Genomic DNA, 20,477 nt, shown 5'->3' with positions numbered 1-20,477 from the left:
AGTATGGGAATTTTGGGGATTTGCTGGGTTTTATAAACTCTGAGTGCCAGGATTTACTGAGGTATCCTGTCCTTATATGAGACTACTAGGGGGCAAGAAGACAAACAAGGATGGGCATGGTCTTTAAGACTTTGAAGAAGGTCTTGTTAGAGGCACTGGCCCTGCCCTCCTGGACTTCACAAACCCTTCTACCTATATGTGAATTTTAAAAAAAGCATAACAAAGAAAATGCTCACTCAAACAGTAGGCCCATGGAGAAAACCTATGGACCATCTATCCAAGAAGCTAAATTCAATGGCTCAAGGATTGCCAGCCTGTCTGAGGAAAGTGGCCACAGCCCTGCTGGTTAAGGCCACTGACAAGATAACCACGGGGCAAGATCTTATTCTCACCACCCTTCATACTATTGAGGGGACCCTGGAGAATCCACCCAGTCGCTGGCTGTCCAATGCCAGACTGTCATGCTTTAAGCTCTGCTCCTAAACCCTCCTCACATAAGGTATAACCTGTCATCTGCCCTGCAACCCTGCAGCCCTGCTACCTGACCCATCCTCAGATACATAACATGACTACTCCGTAGTTTTGCGGTATGTCCTGAACATTAGCCCGGACCTGACTGACATATCCTGGGCAGATGTTGAATGCATCTACTTTATGGATGGGAGCAGTTTTGTTCCAAGTATCCAGGGGCAGCAGTAATGGACTTGACATGAGATTCTGTTGCTTGGGCATTTGCTCTGCCACCAGGAACATTGGTCCCCTCAAAAAGTTGAGCTGATATCCTTGACTCAGGTTCTAAGGCTGACAAAAGACACCGAGGTCGATGTCGACACTGATACAGATGTCCCTTTGCTAATATACTGTGCATGGGTCCATATACCAAAAGAGGGGATTATTGGCTGCAGACAGGAAAACAATTAAAAATAAAAAAAGAGATATTGGCTCTACCGTCAGAGCTATGGCTCAAGATGGCTAGAATCCATTTCCCAGGGCCTCAAGAGGGACCATCGGAGACAGCCAGGGGGAAGAGCATGGCTGACAGGGCTGCCTGGGAAGCCAGCATGACTCTGACTGCTCATGTTCTGGTAGTCTCGCCACCCCTGCACTCCTGACTGTGACTGACTGTACTGCACAGAGCAAAATGGGTCAGGCTAAATGAAAAGGGATCTATAAGATACCAATGAAGGTCACAGCATCCGACCCAAGGAGTTTGCCAGACAGCCCATCCACCAAGTCCACCAAGCCTCACATTTGGACCGCTGAAAACAAAAAAAAAAATTTGCTAAGATGTGCAGAATACGAAATATTCGATATCGGACACTTGGCAATCTCAAATTGCCCCATCTGCCAGGCCATGGATCCTTCCAACCCCAGCCAAGAAGCTCCAGGAACTCGAATCAGAGGCCAAAAGCTGGAGCCAATTGGGAAATAGATTACACAGAGATAAAATCAGGAAAATACGGGTATAAATGTCTGCTAGTCTTTATAGATATCTTTTCAGGATGGGCAGAAGTCTACCCAACAAAGAAGGAGACTGCCGATGTAATGACAAAGAAGATTTTGAAAGAAATCATACAAAGGCGTGGCCTGCCCATCCTGCTTGGGTCAGGCAATGGACCAGCACTCATCTCTCAGGAAACCCAATCTTTAGTGCAAGCCTTGGGAAATAATCGAAAATTACATTGTACTACAGACCCCACAGTTCAGGTCAGGTAGAGAGGATGAATCGGATCCTGAAGGAGGCCTTGACCAAATTAACCCTTAAAACCGGTGATAACTAGGTGTCTCTCCAACCATATATAAGGTTAAGTTAGCCAAGCGTGCAGCCAAGAGGTCAGGAGCTACTTACTCTTCCTTGGCACAAAGCAAGAATACTTGGTCTGACCCCCAGAGATCAGCAGAAGTCCTTCCATCCCAATGAAATCGGTCCCCTATATGCAAGAATAAATGCTCTTTGGTTTTTTGCATACTGTTTGAGGATAGGGTATTGTTCTTTAATGATTCATAGACCCTAACAGTAGCTGCTTTCTGCCCCTGTCCAAAACATCTGCCTGAGGCTAAATTGAAGAGTTATGTATTAACAGTTTTGGCAAAGGAAATTTCAAAACCACCTAGTGTTGACTGTGTCATGTGGTTAAAAGTGGCTGTTCTTACACTGATCTATAATGAAACGGAGCAAGATAAGCAAGGAAAACACAAAGTGTGCAGTTTGAGGAGAAAAGGAGCAGCAGGGGAACGTTTGAAGAAAAGCCTGATCCCAAATGGAGTTAATGGACCAATGGCCTCAGAACATGGCTTCACCTAACTAAACTTTCAACTTGGGAAAAGGAAGTAAAGAAAAGCTTAAGGCTAGGCATGGCAGAGCACATCTTTAATCCCAGGGAGGCAAAGGCAGGCAGATCTCTGAATCTGAGGCCAGAGTGGTCTGCAGAGTAAATTCCAGGACAGCCAGTGCTGTTTGTTGAGAAACAGTGTCTCAAAATAAAATAAAAAACAAACTAACAAACCCAAAAACCAAACAAACCAAAAAACAGAAATCTGGTAGGAATCTATTTGAATGAGGGGGGCCATGTTCCACCCCAACAAGTAGCAAAACTTGGCAGCTTCAGCCATGTGGTTCTAACTTTAGAGTCAACTATACGAGAAAGAGGTCATGGAATCTCCTCTATGACTAGGGAAAGCCTTTGAGCCCAGCATGTCTCAGGAGTGTTCCTTTATAGAGGCCCAGAGAGGCCATAGTGTGAAATTGTGAAGGTGAAGCCTGGATTGCCTTGGAGACCCCAAGATGCTGGAGGTAACAGAGTCATGGGATTTCTGCAGAGAAAAGCTGCTAACAGGGGATGGAACCAGCCCAAGAGAAAATATGTTCCAGTCAACAAAGCTGAAAGGAGTTGGAGATCTGAAGAGCACTTTTTTTTTTTGACTGTGCTAAGTTGTTTATTGGATATGAATTTTACAAATATTACGTGGATTAGCGGTAACGGTGGAGCTGAAGAGTGTTGCGCCTTCTCCAGGCTGCACGGCGAGATCCACCAATGGTGTGGTGGAACTTGTGGCCCTTTCCAAGGCCGCGGCTCTTGCGGCCAGCAGATGTCAGCCCACGCATCTCCTTGTGCTTGTGGACTGGTTTGGTGATCCATTGGGTGTCGGGATTTCTTCTGATAGCTTTATGGAATGGATCAATGAGGATAACCTCAAAAAATTTATATGTGGAATCTTCACCCAGTAGGAATTCAGGACTCTCAAAGCTCCACAATGGCGCCCAGCTCTCTCCTCAGCAACAGACTGAAGGCTTCGGGCAAATTTCAGCTGGTTAACACCGTGGTGGACAGGCTTGCCGTAGGTTGCACCCTTAGGAACTGGGCGCTTGTGACCACCGCGGCGGACACGGATCCTGTAAATGACATAACCTTGCTTAGCCTTGTATCCCAGCCTTCGCTCCTTATCAGGCCGGGTGGGGCGGGGAGCCCTGTGCAGCGCACAGAGCTGGCGGTAAAGCCAGCAGCCAACCCTTAGAAGGAAGCGCATCACGTCGGACTGCTTCTTCCTCCACAGCTCCTGGATGTATTTGTATGCACCCATCTTGGCTCACCTGATGGCTGCCACTAGAGGAAAGGAAGAAGCCTTGAAGAGCACTTTTACATCAGATTTGGAGATGCAGAGTTTAGAGTTTGCCCGGATGGGCTTTTTTTTTTTTTTTTTTTTTTTTTAATTTTACGGGAGGTAATGCTTAAGAGATTGCCATGAGTATCAGAGACTTTGGACTTTTAAACATTGTTGAGACTGCAGTAGACTATGGGGACTTTTGGAGGAGGACTAAGTTCATTTTGCATCAGGCTATGGCTATAAACCTACAGGGAGTGAAATGCAGTGGACCGAATGAACATGAGCTCCCAAAGGCCCATAGGGAGTGGCAGTATTAGGAGGTGTGGCCATGTGGGAGGAAGTGTGTCACTGGGGGCGGGCTTTGAGATTCAGAAGCTCAAGCCAGGCCCGGTGCCACTCTCTCTTCTTGCTGCCTTCAGATCCTGATGTAGAACTCTCAGCTAGCTCTCTAATACCAAGTCCATCTGTGTTCTGCTATGCTGCCTGCTATGACAATAATGGATAAAACTTCTGAGCTATAAGCCAGCCTCGATGACATGTTTTCCTTTATAGGGCTTCCTGCCCTGGTTGTGGTGTTTCTTCACAGCAATAAAATCCTAACGGGGGACAGTCTGTAAAAGCATTTCCAGAGAGGATTAAATGGGTGACTTGACCTGTTAAGGCTCAGGAAGTTTTGAGTGACAATATTCCTTCGAGGAAGGCAGAGGGCACACTCAAAATGTAAACAAACAACTAAGGAGCTATGGGGGGCGGGGGCTAAGACTATGAAGACTGTAAGCAGCTGCTAGAAGACAATGCTTTTCCCAGTCACAGAGCTGCTTGGAGAGAGAGAAGCCTGGCGAGTTCTGCAGTGAGCTCAGGGTTGCAGCTTTCCAGAGCCGTGTTGTGCATCAGCTTTTGGTGATGCCGCTGCCTTTGGCGTGTCCTTCTCCTGTAAGAAACCTCTCACCCAGATTCCCAATCAGTTCATTGCTTCACCAAGTTGGTTTTGGTAAAATCATGATGTTGGGCTGTGGTCTCTATCTAGAATGAACAAGCGTTTGTTGTCGGCTCCCTGATAAGAAGGAACAGAAAGAAAGACCCACCCAGAGTGTAGTTAGCACTGTCCCTAGGGCTGGAATTCCACTCTCCCAACTTCCTGTTTTGCTTTGACCTGAGGAACCCCCTTGGGTGCCTTCTTTGTGATGACTGACTAAACTTCTTAAACCATCTGTAATGGCATCTGATGCCCTCTTCTGATGTGTCTGAAGCCGGCTGCAATGACAGTGCAGTGAGTTCTGACTTCAGATGTGTCAGCTCTCCCCCCACCTCTCCCCATCAGCTCCCCCTCCCCATCAGGTCCCCCTCTCCTTCTTTCCATCAGCTCCCCCTCCCTCTCTCCCCATCAGCTACCCTTCCCTCTCTTCCCACAAGCTCCCCCTCCCCACTCCCCATCAGCTCCCCCTTCTCTCTCTCTACCAGCCCCCCCATCCCTCGTCCCATTAGCTCCCCCTCCACCTCTCCCTCTCAGCACCCCCCTCCCCATCACCATCCCTTCATTTGGGATCTTTCTTGGTCCTTTTGTCAGTTGATTCTTTTCTTCTCTGTTTTTGAGTTGTCCTAAGAAATGTTTTTCACCTTCTTTAAGGCAGAGTCTCTGCCTGGTGGTGGTGGTGGTGGTGGTGGTGGTGGTGGTGCATGCCTTTAATGTCAGCACTTGGAGGAAGAGGCAGGAAGGTCTCTGTGAGTTTGGGTTCAGCCTGGTCTATAGTGCCAGTTCCAGGACACCCGGGGACTGTCACACAGGTTACACAGAGAAACCTTGTCTCAGAAAACAGTGACAAGAAAGAAAGAAAGAAAGAAAGAAAGAAAGAAAGAAAGAAAGAGAGGGCTGGAGAGATGGCTCAGCAGTTAAGAGCACTGACTGCTCTTCCAGAGGTCCTGAGTTCAATTCCCAGCAACCACATGGTGTCTCACAGCCATCTGTAATGGGATTTGATACCCTCTTCTGGTGTGTGTGAAGACAGCAAAAGTGTACGCATATACATAAAATAAATGAGTAATTCTTTAAAAAAAAAAGTAATCTAATAATGGTGGCACGTGCCTTTAATCTGAGCACGAGAGGCAGAGGCAGGCGGAATTCATGGCCAGCATGATCTACACAGTGAGTTACAGACCAGCCAGGTGATATGGTGGAACCTGTCTCAAACAAAACAAAAAAGTAAAACAAACGAAGATGATGATGATGATGATGATGATGATGATGATTATTGAGTGCATGAATGTTCACCAGCAAATGCCATGGCTTGGGTGTGGGTGTCAGAGGACAACTTGTGGAACTTGGTCCTGTTCTTGCACCCTGGGTTCCCAAATGAAGTCCTCAGGTTTGCACAGTGAGGTGTTCTTGCTCACCGAACCACATCCAGATTTTTACGTGGGTGCTGGAGACCGAACTCTTTTTTTTTTTTTTTTTGGAGCTGGGGACCGAACCCAGGGCCTTGCGCTTCCTAGGCAAGCGCTCTACCACTGAGCTAAATCCCCAACCCCGAGACCGAACTCTTATCTCCCCAGCTCTCGAGATCAAAAATTCTAATGCCTTTTGCTTTTTCCCTGTGTCTTTTGCCAGCTCCAGGTTCCCATGGCTCCTCAAGACGTTAGTCATGATCCTAGGACTTGCCACTGTTGTGTTTATGTTCAGAAGTTTGGCCCTTACAGCAGAGTTTGGCACCTTCAAGCCAGCGTTCCCAAAGCCTGGGCCGGTTGACCCAGTGCTGAAACTTCTATCCGAGGAGCACCTGAGGACACTCTTTACCTACAGTGACATCTGGTGAGACTCTGAGTGCTCTGGCCCCTCTGTTGTCTCTCCCTTGATGTCTCTTCCCTGCTTCTCCGTGAGCCTTAGACATTACAGACAATTCAGAATGGGTGCTGGTTACTAAAGTGAGTCTCAAAGAGGTGCAGTCTGTGGGATCCAGTCTCGGTTTCCTACAGCACCCGGTAACCTTGCAACCTCATTGGGAGGATGCTGCTGCCTGCCTTCGGCCCTAGTGGGACTAGCTGCCAACTGAAGGGCCTGTTGGTCTTAAAGAAGCAAGATGGAAGGGATAATTCTAGAGTCTGTTGGGCCTGGTGATTCACGCAGGAGGCTGAGGCAGGGGTTACCATGAGTTTGAGGCCAGCCTGGGCCACGTAGACAAGATCTCGTTTCAAAAAAGAAAAGGAAAAGAAGAAAGAAAGGAAAAGGGGAATGCTCTTTAGTCCCCGCCCCCTTCATCCCTACCCCTCATCCTGACTCTGAGGGGTTGGAGGGGGGGGGGGGACTGTTGGGTGTTTGCTGGATATCAACCCAGTTAGGACAGTGTGAGTGACACAAAGTTTCAGGCTAAGATCCTGCCCTCCCAGCAGTTGTCCATGTTTATAACCTTTTCTCCCTTGTTCTAGGCTCTTCCCCAAAAATCAATGCGACTGTGAGTCTGGCAAACAGCAAATGAAATACAAGTATCAGAACGCCTATAACCAGAAGGACCTTCCGGCTGTGAACGCCAGAAGACAGGCAGAATTTGAGCACTTCCAGAGGAGGTGAGGGAGGCTGTGGGGGCTCTTGGGTTTCTGGGAGCAGCAAACACTCAAGTGCTCGAGAGAGTGAGGAACCCTGAGAAAAGTCTGGACCTCGAACTCCTGAGGGGCCCCTGGGAGGAACTATGGGGAATGAGCAGAGGAAGACAATGGATAATAGCATTCTCCAAGGAAGATTCGCAGGGTTTCATGTCACAAAACATTTCAGTGATGGGCTGGAGAGATGGTTCAGAGGTTAAGAGCACTTCTGGAAGTCCTGAGTTCAATTCCCATGACCACATGGTGGTTCACAACCATCTGTAATGGGATCTAGTGCCCTCTTCTGGCTTACACGTGTATGTGCAGGCAGAATGCTGTACACATACTAAAAAAAAATAAATAAATCTTTATAATAAACAAATAATCTTTAAACACAAAAACAAAACATTTCAATAAAACTGACAGAGAAAAAGGACCAGAGAGCTTGGCACTGCTCAGTGACAGTGTGCTACAGCTGCCATGTGCCCAGGCCAGCACAGAAGGTGATTCTATGTACCAGGAACATTCTGTCAAGTGCCACCATGTGCAGACGTGCAGAATGTCACTTTGCCTTTGACCGTGCTGGAGACTGAACTTCAGGTCTCACTCCACCACTGAGCTCTACTCCTTTATGCCCCTGCCTCAGTTCTTCTCTTGTGGTGCTCGGAATCAAACCCAGATCCTTGCAATGTACTGAGCAAATGCTTTACCACTGAGTTACAGCCCCAGTCCTCCCCACATTTTCTTTTTTTTTCTTTTTTGGTTCTTTTTTTTTTTTTTTTTCGGAGCTGGGGACCGAACCCAGGGCCTTGCGCTTCCTAGGCAAGCGCTCTACCACTGAGCTAAATCCCCAGCCCCCCCCCCCCACATTTTCAATTACAAAGGGTGGATACCAAAGTCGTTGGTTGAAGAGGGGAATTAAAACAGGTTCTGGCTGGCTTTTATTAAAAGGGATTTGTATATGCTGGGCACTTGCCAGTAATTCCAGCACGTGGGAGGCTGAAGCAGGAGGATTGTAAGTTAAAGGCCAGCGTAGATTTCATGTCAAGATCTTGCCTCTAACCAACAAGATAGAGTTACTTGTGACAGCCCCTTTAAAAGTAACTCAGAGCAGAGAGGCTCTCAAGCTTCCTAATGCTGAGGCCCTTTAACATGTTTCCTCATGTTATGGTGACCCCATCCATAACATTTTCGTTGCTACGTCATAACTGTATTTTTGCTACTGTTGTGAATCATAATGTAAATATCTGTGTTTTCCGATGGTCTTAGGCGACCCCTGGGAAAGGGTTGTTTGACCCACAGGCTGAGAACTGATGCTTTAGAGAAAATGCTCCTATGCGGGCCCGGCTGGCTCTAACTGAACGTGAACCTTGCCTCCTTCTCACGTTGTCTATATATATGACTTGTTTCAGATATAGAAATTCATCGCCGCGGTAAGCAGGCATGTAGAAAGGGTTGGTCAGGGATGGGGATACTCTTTCATTAAGATTTGCTTTTTAGGGGTTGGGGATTTAGCTCAGTGCTTAGAGCGCTTGCCTAGGAAGCGCAAGGCCCTGGGTTCGGTCCCCAGCTCCGGGAAAAAAAAAAGAAAAAGAAAAAAAGATTTGCTTTTTAGTTGGGTGGTGGTGACACACGCTTTTAATCCCAGCCCTTGGGAAGCAGGAGGACCTCTGTGAGGTGGAGGCCAGCCTGGTGTAGGGCTACACAGAGAAATCCTGCCTCAACAAAACAAGCAGCAAAGACAGATCTATGTTTTTAATCACAGACAGAAATCCCGCCAAGCTTCCTGAGCTGTGCACATAGACACAGCTGTCTGATCTGTCTGTCTGATCTATGTTTTAAATCATATGTATGCGTGTGTGCGGGTAATAATTTCACTTGTTCTTGTTGATTATGAGGGTGTTTTTTAAAATGTGTTTTCAAAAAGATTTACTTATGTATTTTATATATGTGAGTACAGTGTCACTCTCTTCAGACACACTAGAAGAGGGCATCGGATCCCATTACAGATGGTTGTGAGCCACCATGTGGTTTCTGGGAATTGAACTCAGGACCTCTGGACGAGCAGTCAGTGCTCTTAACCGCTAAAATGCATTTTGCTGTGCACCGACTCTCATGCTTGCTTTCTCCTGAAGAGAAGGGCTGCCTCGCCCACCACCTCTGCTGGCTTTACCCAATCTCCCCTTCGGATACCCGGTCCATGGTGTGGAGGTGATGCCCCTGCACACGATTCTCATCCCAGGTAGGTACATCTGTATCCTTAGGGGCAGCCGGCAACACTCTCTCCGTTCTCCTTAAACGAAAGGACAAATCAGGAGCTTGCGGTTCACTGGGTGTCTATGTGCACAGCTCAGGAAGCTTGGCTGGATTTCTGTCTGTGTTAGAGTCCCTGCCTCCACAACTGAGCAAGCCCACTCAGTCAGTCAGAGGGTTTTGAGGGAGGGAGTGAGGATTAAAGAAAAAAGAAAAGGAGGATTAGATGACTTTATAGTAGGACCCCAGCAAATGCTGAGGCAGGTTCACTATTTCTAGTCTGCTTCTATCCCATTCTAGGTACGTGTGAAGAATAGGGTCAGTTCTAGCTTAAAGACAACGTAGTCAAGGAACAAACAAGGCATAAACAAAGTTCCCAGGGCCACTGTATTCAGGGACTTCATAAGATGATCAAGATACAAAGATCAGGGGTTGGGGATTTAGCTCAGTGGTAGAGCGCTTGCTTAGCAAGCGCAAGGCCCTGAGTTCGGTCCCCAGCTCCGAAAAAAAGAAAAAAGAAAAAGAAGAAAAAAAATAAAAAATATACAAAGATCAAGTCCCTCTGCCGTATTCATCTTGAGCCTTGTCCTAGCCCAATGTCAAATTCTTGCCTGAGCCGACTTCCTTGTTTTAGCCCAATGTAAATATTTTTGCCAATATTTTGCCAAGCGGCACCAAAAGCTTCCCAAACACAACTCGGGATCTCCAGCCATGGCTTCCCCGAGGCTCTGGGCTAATACAGAAGTTGGGATTCTGTGGGCCTCTGGGAATCTCAGAGAAAAATTGGTTTTCAAAGGACTTACATCATCAGGAGCACTTCGATGACCCCCATCTTCAAGGAAGGCATTTTGAGAAGAATGCTGTCAGCGCAGCTCCCTTCTAAGTAGGAAGCCTGGCTTGGCAGGTAGAGGGGTCTGTGCCACGCTGACACCTGAGGTCTGTACTCAGGAGATATACGGCAGAGTCAGCTTCCTCAGGATCGCCCCTATGTGAGCTGTGGCATGCGTGTACCCTCCCACCCCCACCCTCTGCCACACACACATCCATGTGTGAAAAATAAAGCATTTTAATATAAATTAAAATAACAAATCCTTTTCCAAGCCCAATGAGGTACAACTCATCTGTAACCACACAGCAGTCAGGAGACTGAGGCAGGAGGATCAGGAATTTGAGATCAGTCTCAGCTACACAATGAGACTGTTTTAATCCCACACCCCAATACCAAACGCTCCAAATTAAGCAACTAAAATAAAACAATGAAGACAAAACAAAGACAAAAATAGCTCTTCATGGGGTCTTTACGGACCCCTCTGGCTCAACATTACCATCTTTCTGAAAGCCAAATGCAGGAGGCTGAGGTGTTTTCCCTCACAGAGGTGGTAGATGGACTCTGGACCTTCTGGTGGATTCTTGCCCTACTATGGGCTCTTGGCATCTGGAGGCAAACAGACCCCCACCCCCACCCCCAATGAGTCATGGAAAAGACCTGAGTGTAGCTGGGTGACAGTGGCACTCAGGATCCAGCAAGTCTCCGTGAGCAAGACCCAAGTTATGCAAACCCACACTGCAAACAGGTGGAGAGTGAGTGCCCGGGATAGACAGAAGGCATGTAGGTGCCAAATCTGCTGGGAGCCTTCTGGATGGAACCAGAAGGAGAAACTGGCCCTCCTAGGCCCAGTAGCAGCTAAGCCTCCTCACTTCTGCATTCCTTTCTGGCTGAAGTCATGCTTGGTTAAGTCCTGAGAGATGACTGATGTATTTTGCCTGGAGGGAGAGAACGACTGATTGAACCCAAGACTTCAGACAAGAGCTGTGCCAATGTGACCGACCCTTAACCCTGATAATGATTTTGAGTAGTCGTTTAAAAATGATCTTACATTTTGGGTAACTTAATTATTTAAAAAAAAGATCTGTTTATTTGATTATTTTGTTTGTTTATTTAAAATATTTATTTATATATGCACATATGTGTGTCTGTATATATACATGCTTCCATGCATGTAGATATGTGTGGAGGCCAGAAGACTGTGTCAGGTGCTCTCTATTACGTCAGGCTTCTCCTTTGGAGGTAGGTTTTCTGGGGCTCGTGTTTTCCCTGCAAGGCTGGAAGTCAGCAGATCCTAGCAATCCTTCTATCTCTGCACCCATCAGGGATAGGGTAACAGGTGTGTAGGACACCCATCAGGGATAGGTAACAGGTATGCAGAACACCCATCAGGGATAGGGTAACAGGTGTACAGGACACCCATCAGGGATAGGGTAACAGGTGTGCAGGGCACCCATCAGGGATAGGGTAACAGGTGTGCAGGGCACCCATCAGGGATAGGGTAACAGGTGTGTAGGACACCCATCAGGGATAGGGTAACAGGTGTGCAGTATACCCATCAGGGATAGGGTAACAGGTGTGTAGGACACCCATCAGGGATAGGGTAACAGCTATACCCACATTGATATTAAGGTGCTGGGATCTGAATTCGGATACTTATGCTTGAACAGTGTTCTTCTGAGACAGTTCTCCAGCCTAATTGTGTTGTGGTGAGTTTTTGGCTGCACCACTTTGTGCTCCCGGCAGGCGAAAATCAAGCACCCGCCCAGGAGCTATCTCAGATCCGCAAATGGACAACACACAGACACAGACACACAGACACACACAGACACAGACACAGACACACACACAGACACACACAGACACACACAGACACACACACACAGACACACACACACAGACACACAGAGAGAGAGAGAGAGAGAGAGAGAGAGAGAGAGAGAGAGAGAGAGAGGTGCACCAGTTAATTTTAAAATGTCTTGACTACCTCAAAGGCTGGGCACTCCTAAATCTTCCTCCTGCCACCTGCCACCCCAAGCCCAATAGAAAAAAGTGACCAGTAGCTACTTATCTGAAAACTTACATGGCTGGTTGGCTTTATCTCCTGCCCTGTTGATTTTCTCTGTGTCCTACCCACACAACTCTCAATGTCCCAGCCATTGGCTATTGGCATCTTTATTGATAGATCAAAAAACCAACTGAGGGGGCTGGAGAGACGGCTCAGCGGTTAAGAGCACCGACTGCTCTTCCAGAGGACCTGAGTTCAAATCCCAGCACCCACATGGTGGCTCATAGCCATCTGTAATAGGATCCGATGCCTCCCTTCTGGTGTGTCTGAAGACAGCTACAGTGTACTCATATATAATAAATAAATAAAATATTTAAAAAAAAACAACTGAGGACAAGGACCTTCAGCTTCTGGACACACAGACTCAAAGCATCTCCAACATGTTTGTTCTGTGGTTTTTATTTATTCAAGTTAGATTTTGTGAGACGGGGGTCTCTGTGTAACAGCCTTGGTTGTCCTGGAACTCACTCTGTAGACCAGGCTGGCCTCAAAAGCACAGAGATCCATCTGCCTCTGCTTCCCAAGTGCTAGGATTAAAGGCCTGTACCATCATGCCTGGTGCTTTATTTATTTATTTATTTATTTATTTATTTATTTTTTTGGTTCTTTTTTTTTTTTTTCGGAGCTGGGGACCGAACCCAGGGCCTTGCGCTTCCTAGGTAAGCGCTCTACCACTGAGCTAAATCCCCAGCCCCTTATTTATTTATTTATTTATTTATAATTATTCAAGCAGAGGAGGGTACCATTGTAGATGGGCATGAGTCATTATATGGTGGCTGGGGACTGAATTCAGGGTCTATGGAGAGCAGCCAGTGCTCTTAACCTCTGAACCATCTCTCCAGCACTGTGTTTTTTCTTTTATTTTTAACAAAATAACTTTAAATTGTTTAATCCTTTTAATAGTTTCAAGAAGTATCATCACAAATAATTTGAAAAACCTTGGAGGGTGTCTTGCTTGTTTTATAGTTTGCTTTTTCCTGTTACTCTGATAAAATATCCTGACAAAAACAACTCAGAAAGAATTTATTTTGGCTCACATGGGGATTCCCAGTGTCATAACTTTAGTTCCTGAGGATCTGAGGCCTCTGACCTCCATGAGCAACAGGCCCACGGTACACAGACATACATGCAGGCAAAACGCCCATAAACATAAAATAAAATAAAGGAAGTCAACCTCTGGCCTCCATACACATGTATATATGCTGCATGCATACACACACATACCACACACACACGCACATGCACACATATACACACACACACATACACATACATACACACATATACACACATATACACACACATACACACATATATATATATACATACACACATACAGACAGACACATACATACATACACATACACACACATACAGACACACACATACACACACATACACATACATACACAAAAACACACATACAAACACATACACACATACACATACGTACATACACACAGACACACACATACATACATACACATACACACACATACAGACACACACATATACACACATATACACACATACACACATACACATACATACACACATACACACATACAGACACACATACATACATACACATACATACATACACACACATACACACATACACATACACACATACACATACATACACACATACATACACACATATACACACATACATGCACACACATACACACATACACACACACACACACACACACACACACACACACACACACACACTGAAAGTTTATTCTCACTTACCAAGAACTCCCTTGTCTTGGTTTATTTTCCTGTTGCCATAATAAAATACTCCGACAAAAGCAATTTAAGGGAGAATGGTTTGTTTACCTCATAGTTCCAGCTTACTGGCTATCATGGTGGAAGTCAAGGTTCAGGAACATGAAGCAGTTCGCCGTACTATGTATGCAATCAAGTCAGTAGAAGGGGGCCATGGATTCATGCACATTAGCTCCAGCTCATTATCCATTCACACAGGCCAGGATCCCCTGCCTAGGGAATGGAGCCACCCACAGTGAGTGGGTCTTCCCATTACTCCAGAGACATGCCCAGATGCCCTTCTCCCAGGCAATTCTAAATTTTGTCATGTTCGTAATTAACAGTAACTATCACATCCTCCCTCCCACCCCCTGGCAAGTTTTATTCTATTTCTGAGAGTCTGACTATTCCGAGGTTCATTCGAGGATCATTCAGTATTCATTACGTCACCATTATTTCTTTGCCTTCAGTAACAGGACCATCTGGAAGGGGCTGTGTGAGTTCACAGAACCCAAAGCTGAAGGTGAACACTGGAAGTCTTAGACCCTTGTGGGTTTGAGAACATGGGACCTTCTCACAGTCCGGGAATGAGGACTGTGTAGGCCAACCATCTGATAGGCAATGGCACTTGGTGGGGCTCTCAGATATGTAGGAGTCGGAGGCAGGGAGGTGTATGAGGGAGCTTTGGTGTCCACTCAGACACTTTTTCCCCTTTCCTGTGTCTTCTAGGCCTCCAATATGAAGGGCCAGATGCCCCAGTCTATGAGGTAAGAGTCCCCATCTCAGCATTTTTAGCACTGTTTTCCCTTCCACACCTATGGCTCATCTCAGCCTTTAACCAGCCCCTGTCATTAATCCAACTCAAACCCCACACGGATACAAGTGGGACATGGGGGCATTTTGCACAGTTCTCTGGCCTTTGGAGCCACTGCAGGGAGAACTTCCAAAGCCACCTACATGGCTGTGTTTGCTCTAGGGGCAAGCAGTTGCCACATGTGACCTCTGACAACAAAAGGATGAGATGTCCCATTGTCCTCCCCTCATTACACAGCTCTGGGTTGGGGTCTTAGGAAGGGATGTCTGAGGGTGAGGTGCAATCTCATTCAGAACCTGCAAAAGGGCCCTGAGAATCGGGACTTGGGGTGCGTGCAGATGTACCTGCAGAGGGAGGAGTCTGGAGGTGTGTCTTCCTCTATGGCTCTCCCACCTGACTCGTTGAGACACTGGGGAGCTCACTGGGTTTTGGCGAGGCTGACAGCCAGCAACCTCCTGTCTTGTTATCCACCTTTGGTGATGGGGGTTGCCTGACTTTTTGATGTGGGAGCTGGGCATTCAAATTCAGGTTCTGCTACTTATGCAACACAAGACATATTCTTACCCACTGTGGGCATCTCCTCAGCTCAGAAATGAGGTCTACACCCATCACCCCCCCCCACAGGCTGAATAGAGGGTGGAGTGGGGGTGCATAGGCTGCTCTATGTCCTCAGAGGGCTCCTCAGTCACCCACACAAACCCTCCCATCCTATCCCTGTCTGTCATCTTTCTATAACTATGATTTATTTCTTTATAATGGTACTAGGGATGGAATCCAGGCCTTCATACATTCTGGGCAAACACTCTACCCCTGAGCCAAGCCTCTAGGTCCTTTCATTAGGTGCTTATGCCTCCTTACCATGTGGGTGTGGCTGTCTGCTACTCCTCCTTGTCTGCCTAAGGGCTTGCTAATCAGAGATCTCTGTCTGCTGATTGGCCTGCGATTTCAGTAGGAGTGAGCTAACCCAGTTGACTTCCCACAAAGATGCCTAACTATTGCAGACGACCAAAGGAAGGGTAGCCTTTAGAGCGGTGGGAATGGAGAGAAGCCTGCACACAGCTGCATCTTCAGGTAGAATTAATGGCCACATTTTGGGCATCCGAGAGATGGAATGGAAGAAAGTAGTCTTTACATGTCGTGAGAGGACTTGGGTGAGAGGGGTTGATGGGCTTACATCAGCAGTGTCTAGTAGTAACGAACTGATTTTAGCAGGTTTGATTGATTGATTGATTGATTGATTGATTGATACTGAGGATTGAACTCAGGCCACCAGGCACAAAGGCCAGAAGAGCTATCTGGTCTCTCAGAGCTGAAGTTACAGGCTGTAGAGAAATTTTAACCCAGCAACATGGCTGCTCTCACATCCAAAAAATATGGTTTAGACCAAATACAGACATGTCTTTGATTACAGAATGATCTGGCTGGATAACAGACACGCCCTTTGTATACACCTTCAATCCCTAACAGTGAAGGTAAGGTGAGTTTGTAGAAGAAAGCAGCCATATTTGAAAGTGATATCTAATTGAGGGGCAGACAAAGTGATGAATCAGAGGAAGATTTGGCAGGATCAATCAGAGATAGGATATGCCCAAGGATAGGATAGGATAGGAGAACAGCACAGGGAAGAGAGGTTATGAGAGGGGGGGAGAGGGAGAGGGAGAGAAGGAGAGAGGGACAGGAAGAGAAAGAGAGGGAGGTGGTGCGGTGAGGTGTGTGTGTATGGCAGTTTTACAAGGACGATTTTACAGAGACAAGTTGTCCAGAGAACAAGCAGACAGAGCGAAAGCAGAAAAGCCAGAGAATGAGAAGGAACCAGAAGATTAGAACCTATTGCCAAAGTTAATACAAGGCCAGGCAAAGAGATCTAGGTAGAAGCTGAGTAAGGCTGATTGAACCAGTCGGCTTGGAAGATTAGATCGTACGGAGGCTAGGTGCTTATAGGCCGAGGCCTAGGTGTAGTTAGAACAGAGAAATGTTCTGGACTCAGCCTGAGCGGGTATTTGCACAGCTTGGGTACAGCGCCCATCTCATCACCTCATCTGAAGAATTAAAGCGACACAACAGGCTTCTGCAGAATGCCCAGCTTCTGTGGGTGCCGAGCTCTGTGTTCTGGCTCCTGTGGTCGCACAGCTGAGCCATCTCTCCAGTGATTTATTTTTTTTAACTCTAACTTTGAGTGCAAGACTTCCTAGCAGGAAGGGTCTATTGCTGTGCTAAACACCACGACCAAAAGCATCTTGGGGAACAAAGGGTTTATTTCAGCCTAGAGTTTCACATCACAGTTGTCTTAGGGTTTTACTGCTGTGAGCAGACACCATGACCAAGGCAACTCTAATAAGGACAACATCTAATTGGGGCTGGCTTACAGGTTCAGAGGTTCAGTCCATTATCATCAAGGTGGGAGCATGGCAGCATCCAGGCAGGCAAGGTGCAGGAGGAGCTGAGAGTTCTACATCTTCCTCAGAAGACTGATTTCCGGGCAGCTAGAATGAAGGTCTTAAGCCCACACCCCCAGTGACACACCTACTCCAACAAGGCCACACCTCCTAATAGTGCCACTCCCTGGGCCAAGCATATACAAACCATCACAATAGTTCATCAAAGTCAAGGCAGGAACTGAAAGCAGGACCTTGGAAGCAGAAACCCCAGTGGAAGTCATGGAAGTATGCTGCTTACCGGCTTGCTCTTTTCTTCTTCAGACTGTACACTTTGTATTTCTCTTTGCCCATTTGTTCTTTTTCATTATAGACCTGCTGAAGAGTGGTTAATAATAACCATGTGACAGAGTCAGTATTAAGCTGTCTTGAAATTTCCTCTGTGGAAGAAATTAGTCCTTTGCTTTTAACTTTGCTTCAAGCAAGTTCTTAGAATAAGGGCAGAAAGCAGACTTGTCCTTGTCATCACAAGGACAGTCTCTAGCCCAGTTGCTCATATTGTTTCCCCCTAAACCTCTTGAGCCACCATCCCCATAGTTTCCAGCACCACTGTCTTCCAGGCTCCCAGTAGGTTGGCCCGTTAGGCTCTGCATACAGCGTTCAGCCACTTTCCTAGTTCAATGTCCCCAAATCACAAATGTCCCCAAACGTCACAAATACGGTCAGGTATGTCATATCCCACGAATATGAAACCAATTTCTGTCTTGGTTAACTTTCTATGGCTGTGATAAAAACACTATGACCAAGGCAACTTATAAAAGTATTTCATTGTGATTACAGATACGGAAGATTAGAGCCCACAGTGGCAGAGCAAAGGCATGGTGGTAGGAACAGCTGAAAGTTGCATCTTAAAAGCAAGAGGCAGGGGGTTGGGGATTTAGCTCAGTGGTAGAGTGCTTGCCTAGCAAGTGCAAGGCCCTGGGTTCGGTCCTCAGCTCCAAAAAAAAAAAAAAAAAAAAAAAAAAAAAAGGCAGATGGGTTGGAGTGATGGCTCAGTGGTTAAGAACACTGACTGCTCTTCCAAAGGTCCTGAGTTCAAATCCCAGCAACCACATGGTGGCTCACAACCATTTGTAATGGGATCCGATGCCCTCTTCTGGTGTGTGTCCGAGGACAGCTACAGTGTACTCATATATAAAATAAACAAATAAATCATGAAAAAAAAAGCAAGAGGCAGAGAGTACACTGGGGAAGGTATGGAACTTTTGAAGCCTCAAAGCCTGCCCTAGTTACACACCTCCTCCAACAAGGCTACACCTCCAAATCCTTCCCAAACAGTTCCACCAACTGTAGACTAAGTATTCAAACATATAAGCCTTTGAGGGGTGTTTTCATTCAAACACCACACAGGGCCAATGGTGAAGGCAGTGGGGTGAGTCAGAGACAAACATTTTGTTTGTCTATTTTTTTGAGACAAGGTCTCACCACTGCACCCTGACAGGCCTAGAATTCTCTGTGTAAACTAAACTAACTTCAAACTCAGGTGGCAGAGAGCTGGGAATAAAGACATGTGTCACCAAGCCGGGATATAATAAACACCTTGAAACCACTTGAAACCTGATGGTACCTAATCGATGATGGGTAAAATCCTCTGCCGGGAGTTGTGCTACAGTAGGAGAAAAAGACCCAGAACCAAACCCTGGAAAACTCCCCTCGGATATCAGAGGGTAGAGGACCAGGAGTGACTGACAGACAGAAGTCGGTAGCAACTGCAGCAGGAAGCGAGGCAAAGTGGCCCCTATGGGCTGTGCCAGCTATTAGGGTGGTGACAGCAGGACGCAGAAAGATCTCTTGAGCTCTGGGGTTCAAGGCTGCTCTGGGCAACATAGTGAGACCTCAGGACCTTATTGAAGGAGGAGGAGGGGAAGGAGAAGGGGATGGAGGAGGGGGGAGGGAGGAAGGAGGAGGAGGAGGAGAAAGAGGAAGAGGAGGAGGAGAAAGAGGAAGAGGAGGAAGAGGAAGAGGAGGAGGAGGAAGAAGAAGAGGAGGAAGAGGAAGAGGAAGAGGAAGAGGAGGAGGAGAAAGAGGAAGAGGAGGAAGAGGAAGAGGAAGAGGAAGAAGAAGAAGAAGAAGAAGAAGAAGAAGAAGAAGAAGAAGAAGAAGAAGAAGAAGAAGAAGAAGAAGAAGAAGAAGAAGAAGAGGGCATCAGATCTCCCTATAGATGGTTATGAGCCACCATGTGGTTGTGGGGAATTGAACTCAGGACCTTTGGAAGAACAGCCAGTGCTCTTAACCACTGAGCCGTCTCACCAGCCCCCCGACTTTTTTTTTTTTATAAGAGTTTCTCTGTGTAGTCTTGACTGTTTTGGAACTCTCTCTGTAGACCAGGCTGGCCTGGAACTCACAGAGTGCCTGCTTCTGCCTCCTGAGTACTAGGATTAAAGGTGTGTGCCACCACTGCCTGGCTCTAGAAAAAGTCCTGAATGAACAATGTTCCATAAAAACAAAGAGATGTTTATGGGAATGAGTCATTTAAACCCATGAGTCTTTAGGTCTTGAGGGGAAAGGGGGAGGGGGAAGGAGTTAGTCGTAGAATCTATTCCCTTTACAACCAACATTAACCTGTCCTAGCTCCTGATGGGTCTCTCTACCATGGGTGCTCTGCCCCCTGCTGGCCATTCTGGGTACTTGCCTTTCCCGTGAATGGCTTTTTCTAGAGGATGGGAGACTAAGGAGTCACACTGAGGTGGGAATACCCTTTTATTGGATAGGATAAAGGGTCTCTAGAGATGGACAGGGGTGACTGACAGGTGTATAATAATATGAGTACTTCTAATGTCACCCCTAGGTCACCTTGAAAGCTTCTCTGGGGACACTGAACACCCTTGCTGATGTCTCAGACAATGAGGTGCAGGGCAGAGGCCAGAGGCAGCTGAGCATTTCCACCAGACACCGGAAGGTCCTGAACTTCATCCTCCAGCATGTGACATACACCAGCACCGTGTACCATCTCCACAAGGTGGACATAGGTGAGAGTCTGTCTTCTGATCGCAAAATGCTGGAAAAGGGCACCAAGCCCTCTCAAAACCTTCCTCCAGGACTCTTCCTGTGTGCCAGTTTCTGAGCCTAGACAATGACCCTCCTATTTACTGCACCCAATAGAGTCCCCTGCTGCCACTGACCCCCACA

The 20,477-nt window shown here is 46.8% G+C and overlaps 1 protein-coding gene and 1 pseudogene across 1 annotated transcript in view; one reads left to right on the top strand and one right to left on the bottom strand.

The window, feature by feature from the left end:
* Positions 1–20,477, top strand: part of B4galnt2 (beta-1,4-N-acetyl-galactosaminyl transferase 2) — a 56,924-nt gene that overhangs the window by 24,646 nt on the left and 11,801 nt on the right. Inside the window, exons 2-6 of the mRNA XM_087575020.1 lie at positions 6,212–6,412; positions 7,027–7,164; positions 9,315–9,421; positions 14,829–14,866; positions 20,137–20,317. Coding sequence (XP_087431146.1) covers positions 6,212–6,412; positions 7,027–7,164; positions 9,315–9,421; positions 14,829–14,866; positions 20,137–20,317 — 665 coding nt within the window. The remainder of the gene's footprint in view (positions 1–6,211; positions 6,413–7,026; positions 7,165–9,314; positions 9,422–14,828; positions 14,867–20,136; positions 20,318–20,477) is intronic.
* On the bottom strand, positions 2,911–3,616 carry Rpl15-ps8 (ribosomal protein L15, pseudogene 8; annotated as a pseudogene).

Source organism: Rattus norvegicus, chromosome 10 (genome assembly GCF_021556685.1).
Source record: "Rattus norvegicus strain SHRSP/BbbUtx chromosome 10, alternate assembly SHRSP_T2T, whole genome shotgun sequence".
NCBI classification, from domain to species: domain Eukaryota; kingdom Metazoa; phylum Chordata; class Mammalia; order Rodentia; family Muridae; genus Rattus; species Rattus norvegicus.
Note: the sequence above shows the minus strand (reverse complement) of the source record. Positions and strands in the feature narration are given on the sequence as shown.